The sequence below is a fragment of the Oncorhynchus clarkii genome, chromosome 17, assembly GCF_045791955.1.
Source record: "Oncorhynchus clarkii lewisi isolate Uvic-CL-2024 chromosome 17, UVic_Ocla_1.0, whole genome shotgun sequence".
NCBI lineage: Eukaryota > Metazoa > Chordata > Actinopteri > Salmoniformes > Salmonidae > Oncorhynchus > Oncorhynchus clarkii.
This window is the reverse complement of record NC_092163.1, coordinates 62,495,086-62,509,959: the sequence shown is the minus strand read 5'-3', so window position 1 is coordinate 62,509,959 and position 14,874 is coordinate 62,495,086. Positions and strand designations below refer to the sequence as shown.

Here is a 14,874-nt window from a genome sequence, read left to right as displayed (position 1 = left end):
CCCTCGCTTTATATCCTTGGGCTAATCCCCGTCACCATTTTGGACGTTGGTCCAAACGATTAGCCAAACAAGGATTATTCGCAATGTAAACCCCTCAGCCCTTCTTTCTGATCGAGTTTACGAGTGTACAATTATTTTCACTTCAGGCCTGAAACGCCCCACAATTCAATTCGCGATGATTGTACATCCGCTAAGAAAAATAAGCCAAAACTTTAGACGTCAATATGGATAAGTAAACATACAAGTAAACTAATGTAAAAAAGGTTAGAAATTGTGCTACTAATGGACATGACGGCACAAACACATCTCATAAAAGTAGTAATATTTTTGTTTGGTTTGCTTTTGGATTTTTATTTAATTAAACATTTTCCTTCTTCAGAGGTTCCAGCTAGGCAGGCTAACTTTATTTAGCTAATTAATTTGCTAGCTATCATACAGTAGGCATATATTAATAATTATATAGTTAATATAGACATGCAATCATAATTGACTGTAGCACATATAAAGCACCCACAAGCTACCGGTGGCTGAAAACACAATCATCGCTGGATGAACAGTGACAAATTTCCATTTAAAAATAATTCCTTCCGCCCTTGCCCTGCAAGTGTATACTCGTCAGACTTCATTAAACATCATCAGAAGTGTCCACTTAATTTGAGGGCTGAGGGGATAGGGTGTCTTTTAAGTGTTTGGAATGCTGCCCTTGAGTCATTGTGGAAAATGTTACATTTGTCAGTACTATATGTACTATATAGTACTATATATATATACAATGCATGCATTTCATTACTGCATGTTGTTTCATCAGACACTGGGCTGAGGACGTGTGGGAGGACTGCATCACAAATATATGGGTTAGATTAATCTTAATCTTTGGCTGCATTCATCCTGAAGGTGGAGGGCGCCTCTCAGTAGAGACCGAGGTGGAAATAATGGGATTCGGATACGTACCGACCTTCTTACAACAAGAGTCAACAGTCTTTGAGCCCAGCCTTGTACCAAAGACATTTTGATAAGGTACGCAAAGTATAGGTGTTCAACTGATCCTGGCTAGGGGGCTGATGTTTCTTTGGGGGGGGGGCTTTATTTGCACCCTGCCTGGAGAGAGATGTGTGTATTAACCAGACAGTCTGCATCCACCGCTTTTCCCTCAGAATGCCCCAGTGGATGAGTGGATGCTGGCAGCAATGACCCAAGCAAGATGCAGTACAGCACCAACAACTGTTGCAGCGGGAGCCGCCTAGAGAAGTCCTACAAGGTGCAGAGTGAGTTGGAGTCATCTTCACATGAAATCCACATAACTCATCAACTGGGACAGCATGCATCCTCAAACTTGGTTCCCCGTGTATTAGTGAATGTTTGTGTACCCCTTCATTCAGGATCCGCTGCTGAAAGGACAGCGCTGTTTCATCTTGGCTGACGGCTTTTATGAATGGAAGCAGGAGAAAGACAAGCAGCCCTTCATCTATTTCCCCCAGACTCAAGGACCCGCTCACGTGAAAACAAAGGACCAGGATGAGGGGACACCCTATAAGGAGGATACAGACATGCACGTCTGAAGAAGGCTCTGTAGACCTGGAAGAGGTGAGCCTACCCACACATGCACCTTTCATCACTAAGAAAACTAACATTCAGAATAAGATGATTGAGTCTGATTACACTGATGAGGTCTCCCATCTTCCCTTTTCTTCTTAAAAATACTTTAGCACTCTCCCACTGACTCCATCCTGACCCATTTTGTGATCCTTCTGTCTGCAGTAATGAAATAATGTAAACTTTGCCTTTTGACCGATTTTATGTATTTCTGTCTTATGTAGGGCAAAGGAGTCTGAGTGGAGAGGATGGCTGTTGCTGACCATTGCAGGACTGTTTGACTCCCCATAGTGGAGATCCCCTCTAGACCTACACTGTGATCACTCTGGGTACATCCCCTATCATCAAGGCATCCATGACCGGTATGGGTCTGTTTAAAACATTACTCTCTTCTTGAGTGAGGTATGTTCTTTATATATGAAAGTTTGTATGAGGTAGAATCACCAATGATTTTGCTTGTGTTGCAGGATGCCAGCGATTCTCGACAGAGGTCAGAAGTTGGCTGGATTTTGATGAGGAGAAGTCATTAGATGCCCTAAAACTGCTTCAGTCCAAAAAACAAACAGACTTTTCACCCAGTCTCTTCACTGGTCAACAACTCTCAAAAACAATTCCCGAGTGCCTGCTGCCAGTGGATCCCCAGGCTAAGAAAGTATAACTGCATGACTTCACTGAGCTACATACCCATATTTGAGATGTCTGATGTGTTCCAATCATTGAATAGCTCCTGATCCTTGTTCTGGGACAACCTTTCTAAACACATCTAGATTTAAAACGTTGAAGAGTAAAAATACATAATGGGCTCCATACCATACTACACTTTCCTCCCTGCCTCCCCTCATCATACACACTTCCTTCCACAGGAGCCCAAGCCCTCAGCTGGCAGTAAGATGATGATGGGCTGGCTAAAGAGCAGCACACCCTCCAAGAGGAAAGAGCCAGACACTGGGGAAGTCAAACAGGAGGGCCACACAGGAGAAACCAGGCCTGAGAAGCAGCCGAAGACTGCAGGGCCTCTCCAACAGTGGCTGCAGGGACCCAGTTAGAAACCCAGGACCAACTGAGTGGTTGGGACAAACATTGACTGACTTTGAAAAGAGATGGGAACAGACTGAAGAATGTATGTCTTATTGTCTTGAGGTGGAAGAGCGCAAATGGTTTGATTATTTTTATGTCTTGAAGATAATGTAATTAAACGTTTGACAGATTTCGATGGTCCCGTGTTCTGTCAACTTTCACAAGTGACCAATTTTTATATTTCAGTACAAGGAGTAGACTGAATACAAATACCAAGTGAGTGCCCCCATGCAAAATGACACATTTCAATGTATTCAAGAGTATACTATAGATTTGAGTAAACTGTCTTTCAACAGCTGTGTGTATGAGAGCCATGATAGTAACCTACTGTGCTTTAACTACCTGTTCTACTTGCACTAACACACAGATTCTTTATTCAATAACCATTATTACTACCTGAAACCCAAAGACATTTTCAAACAATGTAGATTAAGTGCATTTATCATTTCATTAACTTGATTAAAGCTAACACATTTCCCCCATATGTCCTCTGATGCAATTCAAATTCTAAACATATGCGAACAGACAAAAGGTCTGATCGGTAAAAAATACAAATCAAGCACTTAAATAATTTGCCAACCTGAGCTATCGGCAGAGCGAGAAACTGACAAGACATGTTTTCTTGCCTTAAACGATTGACAAAGGTTTGTAATAGTTGACAGCATAAAAAGAAGACAGGTACTAATAATAGTAAAGAGATATTTCTATTCTGAAAATATATCTCCCTTGGTTTGATTCTCTACCCCGTGTCAGGTCTCAATGTTGACAAAATAATTTGCCGCTTGACTTTTCCCCCATTGAGAAACAATGTGTAGGGCAGTTGAGGACATCATGGAAGTTGGGGAGCAGAGTTAAAATCCATATTGCCTCTTCTGCCTTGAGCTAAAAAAATAAATTAAAAAGTGTTTATTGTGGCTCCAAAATAAGGTGTCAAATAGGGTTTGAATAAGCCTACATGACAACAAAGTGCAAAATATGCCTTAAACACACTTGTATGTTGGATTTGCTAGTTTACATCCAATCAAATTAACACATGTATCTTTAGGCAGTACATTGGTATAACCCCCACACACCATTGATATAAATGACTCAATCTGATCCTTCACCACTGGAACTTTGAGAGTGAACTCTCAAACATCTAACCCCCCCTTATAAAATGTTATGAGGCTGGTGCCATGGAAACAATGGCATCTAAAGAGACAGGTTAAGGGGAAATAATAAGCAGATATGCTGTTAAATGCTCTAATATCCATCTGGGTGTTCTTTGGGCTTGGAGACTCATCTTGAGAGTAAATGTGTACACAGGGATGAGTCCAGTGTGTGTGTGTGTGTGTAAAGTATACTTTACGAGCGGAACTCTGCTTGCATCTACGAAGGCCAGTGATGATATTGGGCAGAGGAGAGCACACAGGGGCATGTGGGATAAAGGGTAGACAAGGCAAGACAGAGTTGCAGGGCAAACAGTTGTCCCCTGTAGGTCTCCTAGGTCCTCAGCAGCTGCAGGCCTCCGCTGATGGCTTGGCCCGTTCGTTCCTGTCCAGCTTTATCGGTTCAGGGAACTCATTGTACAACTCCACCTCTGTCTCCTAAAAGACGAGATGGTGTTAAGTACTTGAAAGTATTTTTACTGAAGTAGTTTTGTGGGGTATCTATACATTACTATTTATATTTTACAACTTTTACCTTACTACATTCTTAAAGACAATAATGTACTTTTTACACTATACATTTTCCCTGACAAAATGTTTGTTACATGTTGACAGGAAACTGGTCCAAATTCATGCACTTATCAAGAGAACATCCCTGGTCATCCCTATTGCCTCTGATCTGGCAGACTCACTAAACACAAATGCTTTCTTTGTAAATTATGTCAGTATTGGAGTGTGCCCCTGGGTATCTGTAAATTTAAAAAACAGACAATTTTGCCATCTGGTTTGCTAAATATAAGCAATTAGAAATTATTTATACTTTTTCTTTTGATATTTAACCCCTTGACTTTCACATTTTGATGTGTTACAAATTGGGATTGAAATGGAGTTGTCTTTTTTTTCCCAACGATCAACACAAAATACTCTAATGTCAAAGTGGAATATATACAGTACCAGTCAAATGTTTGGACACCTACTCATTAAAAGGTTTTTCTTTATTTTTATTATTTTATACATACAATAGTGAAGACATCAAAACTATGAAATAACATATGGAATTATGTAGTATCCAAAAGTGTTAAACAAATCAATCTATTTTAGATTCTTCAAAGTTGCCACCCCTTGATGACAGCTTTGCACACTCTTGGCAATAATTAAAAATAAATAAATAATATATCTTCAATAGATAAGTATTCAACCCCTTAGTCAATACATGTTGGAATCACCTTTGGCAGTGATTACAGCATAAGTATCTTAAGAGCTTTATACACCTGAATATTTGCCCATTATTATTTTTTTAACTCTTAAAGCTCTCAAGCTGGTTGTGATCATTGCTAGACAGACATTTTCCAGTCTTGCCATAGATTTAAGCCAAAACTGTAACTAGGCCACTCTGGAACATTCAATGTCATCTTGGTAAGCAACCCGTGTAAATTTGGCCTAGAGTTTTAGCTTATTGTCCTGCTGAAAGGTGAATGTCTCCCAGTGTCTGTTAGAAACCAAGTTTTCCTCTATGATTTTGCCTGGGCTTAGCTCTAAAAACTCAGTAGACCTTGCCGATGACTACCATATCCATAACATGACGCAGCCACCATCATGCTTGAAAATATAAAGAGTAGTACAGTACTTACTCAGCGATGTGTTGTGTTTGTTTTGCCCCAAACTCAATGCATGTTGTGGAATATTTTTTGCTCTGTACAGACTTCCTTTTCACTGTCATTTAGGTCAGTATTGTGGAGTAACTACAATGTTGATGATCCATCCTCAGTTTTCTCCTATCACAACCATTAAACTCTAACTGTTTTAAAATAACCATTGGCCTCATGATGAAATCCCTGAGCGGTTTCCTTCCTCTCCGGCAACTGAGTTAGGGAGGACACCTGTATGTTTGTAGTGACTGGGTGTATTGATACACCATCCAAAGCATTATTAATAACTTCACTATGCTCAAAGGGATATTCAGTGTCTGCTTTTTTAAATATTTTTTTTTACCCATCTGCCTCTTTGTGAGGCTTTGGAAAACCTCCCTGATCTTTGTGGTTGACTCTGCACTTGAAAAATCACTACTCGACTGGGGGACCTTACAGATAATTGTATGTGTGTATGTGTGGGGTATAGAGATGGGGTAATCATTCAAAAATCATGTTAACCACTATTATTGCACACAGAGTGAGTCCATGCAACTTATGTGTACACAGCGATATTTTTCCTCCTGAAAGTATTTAGGCTTGCCTTATCAAATGTGTTGAATACTTACTGATTCAAGACATTTCTACTTTAACATTTCTGCAAACAAAATTTAACGTTGACATTGATGGGTATTGTGTCTAGATCAGTGGCACAAAATCTCAAATTAATCCATTTTAAATTCTGTCTGTAACAACAAAACGTGGAAAAAGTCAAGGGGTGTGAAAGGCACTGTACAATGAAATTAAGACAGCACTACTGTAAATACACAAAACACACATGGCATTCAGCAAAGCTCTTATAAGCTCCCATCTGACCCCTACCTGTTTAAGAGCATTGCGTGCGATAGTCTGGAAAGCCTGTTCAACGTTGATGGCCTCCTTAGCGCTGGTCTCGAAGTAGGGGATGTTGTTCTTGCTCTGACACCACGCCTGTGCTCGTTTGGTCGTCACCTGACAGATGCAAAGGGCAGCTGTCATTCTCTGCGGGGAACACAAGCTACTGCCTGAGATGCTCTGGTCTCAAACACTACATCTTGACCCACCTGTCTGTTCTCCAAGTCAATCTTGTTGCCTAGCACCACAAAGGGGAAGTTCTCGGGATCTCGGGGGCTGGCCTGTATAAGGAACTCGTCCCTCCAGCTGTCTAGCGTCTTAAAGGTGTTGGGGGCAGTCACGTCAAACACCAGCACACAGCAGTCTGCCCCGCGGTAGAACGCTACACCCAGAGACTGGAACCTCTCCTGCCCTGCAGTGTCCCAGATCTGTGACAGAGCACAGGGAGGCGATACATGTTCATGAACAACAATAGATTATAGGCCTACCCACTGGCCTCTACTTCAGAACAGCACTTGTGAAGTGATGAGTAAATTGATAGTATCCCTTCCCCAGTACCTGCATGGTGACAAGTCTGTCATCCACCATCACTTCTTTCGTTAGGAAATCAGCTCCTATTGTGGCTTTGTACTGGTTACTGAACTTCTTATTCACATACTGGTTCATCAGCGACGTCTTCCCAACTCTGACAAGAGAGATTCAGCAACAGTTATGACAGAGTGATTGGTAAACAAACATATTTTGTAAACTTTTACGTTGAGAAGTGTAATTAGCAAGGTAGACAGGACACTCACCCAGAGTCTCCCAGTATGATGACTTTGAGTAGTACTTTCTTCCTAGACGTCATTGTGCCACAGCTGAGGAAAGAGAAGCGGCACTAAATTAGAATGGTGGACTAACCATGTACATTGTTATTATGGTAAACAACAACCTATAACACAGGCACACACAGCATGCTGTCTGTGTGTCTGCTGTGAACCCCCCCCCCCCCCCCCCCCCCCCCCCCCGGGTTAAAAAGCGATGCAGTTTATGTTCTACGACAGCATGGCTCAGGCAATATTATCACAGGCTACTACTTACAACCACTACTACTGCAGTGTAAATATTATAACACTTCCTTTGTGCAATTGACTACATTGACCAGCTGCTAGCTCAACCTCACTCTAGACATTTGGTCCACAGCTAGTGATCCAGTCATTGGGATTACAGACAATGAAATGCTTGGAGCAGGAATAGTTCTGGGAATATGTAACCAAGTACAGTGTGCCTCACTGGACACTGTTTAACTACATAAACAACAAGACTAGGTGTTTTTTGTTGTTGTTTTATTAAACTCTGCCTGCCCCTCCAACAACAGGTTCCTCTAATTTCACTTTCACAGGACACAGGTTTGGGAGAGGAATGTAGACTTAATGTAAACCAGAAACATTTCAACATGTGAAGGAAGCTATGAGACTTGATCCACAGAGAGAGTGGAATACAATATTCCTGTTGATGTGCGGGCCATATTTGTGCAGAGTCCTTCCATAAAGACTTATTGAATAAAGACCCCCCCCCCCCCCCCACACTCCAATATAGTACACCTTGCTCTCACTGACCTACATTTCTTAACAAAACAGCATAACCATATCTCCCCCAAATAAAACCTGACCATAATTATATCCTCCTGATTCCTGCTTCCAAGCAACAATTACAGCAGGAAGTACCATTGACTCGCTCAATACAGAAGTGGTCAGATGACGTGGATGCTACGCTACAGGACTGTTTTGCTAACACAGTCTGGAATATGCTCCAGGATTCATCCAATGGCATTGAGGAGCATACCACCTCATTCACCGGCTGCCTAGTGGTTAGAGCGTTGGGCCAGTAACCAAAAGGTTGTTGGATTGAATCCCTGAGCTGTAAAGGTAAAAATCTGTCGTTCTGCCCCTGAGCAAGGCAGTTGGACCCACTGTTCCCAGGGCACCGTGGATTTCAATTAAGGCAGCCCCCTGCACCTCTCTGATTCAGAGGGGTTGGGTTAAATGCAGAAGACACATTTCAGTTGAATACATTCAGATGGACAACTGACTAGGTATCCCCCTTCTCTTCCATCAATAAGTACATCAACAATGTCGTTCCCGCATGTACATTTGCCAACTAGATGCCATGGATTACAGGCAACATCCGCACTGAGCTAAAGGCTAGAGCTGCCGCTTCAAAGAGAGGGACACTAATCCAGACACTTATAAGAAATCCCGCTATGCCCTCAGACGAACCATCAAACAGGCAAAACGTCAATATAGGACAATGATTGAACTTCCTGACGGACCACCCCCAGGTGGTAAGGGTAGGCAACAACACATCTGCCATGCTGATCCTCAACCCTGGCGCCCCTCAGGGGTGCGTGCTTAGTCCCTTCCTGTACTCCCCGTTCACCCACGACTGTGTGGCCAAGCACGACTTCAACACCATCATTAAGTTTGCTGATGACACAGCAGTGGTAGGCCAGATCACCGACAATGATGAGACAGCCTATAGGGAGGAGGTCAGAGTCCTGGCAGTGTGGTGCCAGGACACCACATCTCCCTCAATGTCAGCCAGACAAAGAGCTGATCGTGGACTATAGGAAAAGGAGGACCGAATAGGCCCCCATTAACATTGACGGGGCTGAAGTGGAGCAAGTGAACGTGCCGTGTGGAAAGAAATTTGCAACACAAACAAACTTGGAGGAGAGTGAACGTGAAACAGAGCATGGAGAAAGACATCATAGCTAAAAGAGGGGCCACTTCGGTCGCATGGATGTGGTTTGGGTATGAAAAGTCTGTCATGGACGAAAAAAACGTCCTCTGCAAATATGCCGCAGGCCGGTCCCGACAACAGGCTCAAACACCACTAACCTATTTTACCACCTATGCAAGAATCATGTGAAACAGTATGGAGAGAGTCTACGGATGAGACCCAAAAGTACAGTCGAGTGCTCAAAACAAACCTGACTAAGATGTTGCAAGAGGCTTTTGCCCACAGCACACCATATGGCAAAGAATCACGAAGATGGAAGGAAATAACAACTGCCGCTACGACTTACATTTGCAAAGACATGGCCCAAATATACATGGTTGAGAAACGAGAGTTGTATAATTCAAAATGTAATAAGAAATAAGCCTTTACACGTGGTCATTTTATAGAAACAATTTATTCATTGAATTTACAGAAAATGTGCTATATTGTGATATATATCATTTTATGAAATGACCTATATCAGGATATGAGATTTTGGCCATATCACTCAGCCCTAGTCCATACACACAAAGACAGTTGTGAAGAGGATACAACACCACCTTTTCCCCCTCAGGACACTGAAAAGATATGGCATTGGTCCCAGATCCTCAAAAAGTTCTACAGCTGCACCATCGAGAGCATCATGACCGGTTGTATCACCACCTGGTATGGCAACTGCTCGGCATCTGACCATAAGGAGCTACAGAGGGTAGTGCGCATGGCCCAGTACATCACTGGGGCAAAGCTTCCTGACATCCAGGACCTATATAATAGGCAGTGTCAGAGAAAAGGCCCCAAAAATTGTCAAAGACTCCAGTCACCCAAGTCATAGACTGTTCTCTCTGCTACCACACAGCAAGCGGTACTGGAGCACCAAGTCTAGGACCAAAAGGCTCCTTAACAGCTTCTACCCCCAAGACATAAGGCTGCTGAATGATTAATCAAATGGCCACCCTATTAACATTGACACCCCCCCCCCCCCCTTGTTTTTACACTGCTGCTACTCAGTGTTTATTACCTATGCATAGTCACTTTCCAAGTTACCTCAACTAACCTGTACCCCAGCACATTGACTCGGTACCGGTACCCCCTGTATATAGCCTTGTTATTGTTATATAATTTTCTTGTGTTCCTTTAGGATTCTTTTTTTTTTTCCAGTTTAGTTGATTTAGTAAATATTTTCTTAACTATATTTCTTGAACTGCACTGTTGGATAAGGGCTTGTAGGTAAGCATTTCACAGTAAGGTGAAACCTGTTGTATTCTGCGCATGTGACAAATTATATTTGATCACAGGACCGTGGATTCAGGAACCCCGACCTGGGATGTAGACCAACATAAGTGATCAATTGGACCACTCTAGATTCTGAGGGTGGGAGATACATGCATGGTGCCAAAATAGGCCTAACCTCAGTCTGAACAATAAAATGAAGCACTATATACTTTTTTAATTTCTAACAATTTGGCAATTCTGACTGTGGCCTTGCTGACCCAAAATGTAATCTCTAACCCATGACATTCATGAGAGTCGGGTGGGTCACATGGATTTCTCATGTAGAAAGCAACACCACAGATTATTCATTATATTGACCAACTACACTATTGGCCAGTAACAACGAAAATAAATGTCTTTAAAAATGGAAGGAGAGGAGGCCAGATCAGGTGAGACCATTCTAGCCAATGAGAGGGCAGACAGGCGTGTGAACAACATGCATAACGGTTTCCACTAGTTACCAAAACCACAAAGTCAAAATGATCTACCATAAAAACTTGTGAAAACTAAAAATGTGCTTTTTGGTTTTAATTTATTGTAAGGGTTAGGCATATAGTTAGCAGTGTGGTTAGGGTTAGGTGGAAAATCACATTTCAAGAAGATAAATTGTAGAAATAGGCGGGGACTTTCTGACTTTGTGGTAACTAGTGACGACCAGGCACAACTCCGCTATAACTTTTTTTCCCTCAAAATTGCCGGGATGTCACGTGTCCTTCCTATATCCGTACACTTGTAACAAAACGTTTTGCAACGGAAAATGTTTACTCCAAACGGATGGATTTTGCAACGAAAACAATATTTTTCTATTTGACAAATTCAGGAATGTACTCATTACCTCGATTCTGAAGCAAACGAAAAAAGGGGGGACCTATTTGAATTGGTCAAATAGACACGCTCACATACAATCATCATAGACTCTGCTGCTACAATGTTCATCATATATCCTGATGCCTACCTTACCCCTAAACATATCTAACCCTACTACTCCAGTATCCCTGCATTGTAAATATGATATTGGAACCGACCCTGACTTATACTGAACAAAAATATAAATGCAACATGTAAAGTGTTGGTCCCATGTTTTATAAGCTGAAATAAAAGATCCCAGAAATGGTCAATTTCTCTCCAATATTGTTTACATCCCTCTTAGTGAGCATTTCTCATTTGCCAATATAATCCATCCACCTGACAGGTGTGGCATATCAAGAAGCTGATTAAACAGCATGGTCATTCCACAGGTGCACCTTGTGCTGTGGACAAAAGGCCCCTCTAAAATGTGCCATTTTGTCACAACAGTGCCACTGATGTCTCAAGTTGGGGGAGTGTCCAATTGGTATGCCACCAGAGCTGTTATCAGCTAATTGAATGTTCATTTCTCTACCATAAGCCACCTCCAACGTTGTTTTAGAGAATTTGGCAGTACGTCCAACCAGTCTCAAACTCAGTCCATGTGTAACCACGCCAGCCCAGGGCCTCCACATCTGGCTTCTTCACCTGCAGGATCTGAGACCAGCCACCAGGACAGCTGATAAAATTGAGGAGTATTTTTTTCTGTAATTAAGCCATTTTGTGGGGAAAAACTCATTCTGATTGGCTGGGCCTGGCTCCCAAGTGGTTGGGCCTGTGCCCTCCCAGGTCCACCCACAACTGCGCCCCTGCCCAGTCATGTGAAATCCATAGATAAGGGCCTAATGAATTTATTTCCATTGACTGATTTCCTTATATGAACTTAAACTCTGTAAAAATCATTGAAATTGTAGCACTTATATTTTTGTTCAGTATACTTTTTGTGTTTTCATCTCTCTCTCTCATGTGTTTTTGTTCTACTTTACTTTTTTTTGTAGTACTACTGATACTGCCAGCAGCATACCACCCTGCTGGCTTGCTTCTGAAGCTAAGCAGGGTTGGTCCTGGTCAGTCCCTGGATGGGAGACCAGATGCTGCTGGAAGTGGTGTTGGAGGGCCAGTAGGAGGCACTCTTTCCTCTGGTCTAAAAAATATCCCTATGCCCCAGGGCAGTGACGGGGAACACTGCCCTGTGTAGGGTGCGGTCTTTCAGATGGGACATTAAACGGGTGTCCTGACTCTCTGAGGTTATTAAAGATTCCATGGCACTTATTGTAGGATTAGGGGTGTTAACCCTGCTAAATTCACAATCTGTCACCTAATAATCCTCAGTTTATGATTGGCTCTTTCATCCTCTCCCCTGTAACTATTCCCCAGATAGTTGCTGTAAATTAGGTGTTCTCAGTCAACTTACCTGGTAAAATAACAGATAAATAAAAAATGTATTACTTTATGGTTGGGAAAAATCAAGCAAGAATGGCGTTTCCCTGTACATGTGCACATGACAATAAAAACTTGAGAAACTAGTTTTACTCTGTTCGGTTCTTAAACAGCTAAAGGTTTCCGTAATGAATACACCCCAGGTAGGTCCCTCATTTGCTTCCTAGAGTTTTGAAACAGACGAAACATTTTTGCAACTGATTCCGATTAATGAATACACCCCTTGCTGGCTAGTATGAAACATTTGGCTAGCAAAGTTAGCTCGTAAACAAATGTTTACCAGTTGCTAAAATACTAGCTAGTTAGCTAATGATTACAGATGAGCACGTCATTCAACACTAACGTTAGTTATTTTATCAACAAGGTTAGCTAAATTGAGTAACGTTAGCTAACATGACAGTTAGCTCATCTCTGGCTAAACGGTCTGTTTGTTTTCTAACAACGTTACTTTAGCTAACTAGTAGCTGGCATAATGTTGGCGTTACCACTGATGGGCCTAGTAGGTTAGATAGTCTGTTAACGTGACGTTAGTTGGTGCATTACTAACTAGCACCTAGCTAATTAGATACTACAGAGCCATGCATTTAGAAAAATAGCGAAGTACATGGTTTTGGATGCTTACTGGCTGTTTAGACAGCTAACTAATTGGACAGGGCTGATTTTGACAAAGATGTTCTAGTATGACTGATGAGTGACACTCATATTAGAGTCGAGAAGCTAGGTATCTGACTTCAGTGTCTAGCGCTCAACGCCCACTGCGGGGACAAACGACCCGTTAGCTAGGTAAGTAAATTGGTAAACATAAAATAACCATTTATCAAAATTTGTGCAGAAAAAAAATACCAGATACAAATCTTACCTTGATCAACCCAAACACAGGGAAGGAATATTAAGGAATGTCCAAATGGGCCTTTCGTCTAACTAGATGAAAAACAGACGACCCCCCCACCCAACAACCTAACGTTCGTTAGCTAGTTAGTGGTGTGGTAACGTTGCTGTCAGAACGCACGTCTGTTTAATGAATTAATAATGCAATATATACTTTCAATACTAGTAGGTAAGCCACCTGTGTTTCCAAAGTAAGATAAAGTATTAAGCAAGAGGAATCCCTGTAGGTATACTTGAAGAGGGCCTATTTCTTTTTCTTTTCAGTCTCTTGTCACTTCCTCCAAAACATCATCTGAGTCAGCAATCTTTGACGTCATCACAGATGTTGACTAAGACACGCCCTAAACCCTGCCCCCTTTTTACTGTATATAGCAGGGTTTCCCAATTTAGGGGTCACCTCATTTGAAAATGGGATAGATAGCTAGAGAAAACAGGGTAGTTTGACCAAAGTCGCGCTTGGTCAGCCTGGTCTCAGACACTCGACCTAACATAGTATACGTAAATCCGGGAAACTCAAATGAGTATAATATGTCAGATTTGGTATTTTTATTTTACTAGGCAAGTCAGTTAAGAACAAATTCTTATTTTCAATGATGGCCTAGGAAAAGTGGGTAACTGCCTTGTTCAGGGGCAGAATGACCAATTTTCTTACAACCTTCCGGTTACTAGTCCAACACTCTAACCACTAGGTTACCTTCCACCCTTATGTATGGTTACATAAGAAAAAGGTTTCTTATTAACAGAACAATGAAAGGAGGGTGGTTGGCAGTGGTGGATGTGTGGGCGTATAACACCTATGACTAGAAACCCAAAGGTTACATGTTTGAATCTCATCACAGACAACGTTAGCATTTTGGTAGCTTTTAATCTACTTAGTACTTTTTAGCTACTTTGCAAGTATTTAGGAAATGAGGTCGTGAATGACCTCATTACTGAGTTCAAAATTGATTACATGGCTGTCTTCAGACTGTAGTGCTGCTTTTTTTGAAGCCACTCTTATGGAAGCCTCCCACCGCCCAGACTACAGCTTAATAACAAACATTTTAAAAAACATGGTTATCAGTTAATGAAGACCTGATGAGAAGTTTGATGATATGTGCCCTAGCTTACCACGCAAAGGCACAATGGATTTATTTTTCCCTGGTTGACACAGACATGCTAAGGAAAGTGATATCATCATTTAAGCCTTCTACCTGCCTTCACAATCCTATCCCCACCATCTTCTTCAAAATTGTTTTTATTTGCATATCTGAAGAAGTGCAAGCTATTGTTAATCACTCCCCACTTTATGCAGATGACACCATTCTGTATACCTCTAGCCCTTCTTT

General features: G+C 41.8%; 2 protein-coding genes and 1 long non-coding RNA gene across 3 annotated transcripts; 2 read left to right on the top strand and 1 right to left on the bottom strand.

Annotated features, from left to right (window-relative positions):
• The first annotated feature begins 770 nt into the window (after window positions 1-770).
• On the top strand, window positions 771-1,554 carry LOC139371232 (uncharacterized). The gene is made up of 3 exons (XR_011627216.1): window positions 771-1,017; window positions 1,155-1,258; window positions 1,380-1,554. It is a non-coding gene; the product is annotated as an uncharacterized lncRNA (long non-coding RNA).
• Window positions 1,555-1,860: 306 nt separating this feature from the next.
• LOC139369473 (abasic site processing protein HMCES-like) lies at window positions 1,861-2,639 on the top strand. Its single transcript, XM_071108730.1, has 3 exons — window positions 1,861-1,955; window positions 2,061-2,245; window positions 2,457-2,639. Exons 1-3 carry the CDS (start codon window positions 1,949-1,951, stop codon window positions 2,637-2,639), a joined length of 375 nt encoding a protein of 124 aa, XP_070964831.1. The 5' UTR covers window positions 1,861-1,948.
• Window positions 2,640-2,809: 170 nt separating this feature from the next.
• Window positions 2,810-13,845, bottom strand: LOC139371231 (ras-related protein rab7). Its single transcript, XM_071111447.1, has 7 exons — window positions 13,518-13,845; window positions 7,135-7,197; window positions 6,899-7,025; window positions 6,550-6,768; window positions 6,329-6,457; window positions 4,157-4,256; window positions 2,810-3,556 (listed from the first exon to the last, which is right to left on the bottom strand). Exons 2-6 carry the CDS (start codon window positions 7,185-7,187, stop codon window positions 4,161-4,163), a joined length of 624 nt encoding a protein of 207 aa, XP_070967548.1. The 5' UTR covers window positions 7,188-7,197; window positions 13,518-13,845; the 3' UTR covers window positions 2,810-3,556; window positions 4,157-4,160.
• Between the last annotated feature and the right edge of the window lie 1,029 nt (window positions 13,846-14,874).

Bases quoted from the DNA above. Each gene is read 5' to 3' on its own strand.
- LOC139369473 (XM_071108730.1), top strand. The intron at 2,246-2,456 runs GTATAACTGCAT...TTCCTTCCACAG, and splicing joins TGGATCCCCAGGCTAAGAAA to GAGCCCAAGCCCTCAGCTGG.
- LOC139371231 (XM_071111447.1), bottom strand. From the start codon at position 7,187: ATGACGTCTAGGAAGAAAGTACTACTCAAAGTCATCATACTGGGAGAC. The intron at 6,769-6,898 runs GTACTGGGGAAG...GCTCTGTCACAG, and splicing joins ACAGACTTGTCACCATGCAG to ATCTGGGACACTGCAGGGCA. The intron at 4,257-6,328 runs GTAGGGGTCAGA...CTCGTCTTTTAG, and splicing joins CACGCAATGCTCTTAAACAG to GAGACAGAGGTGGAGTTGTA.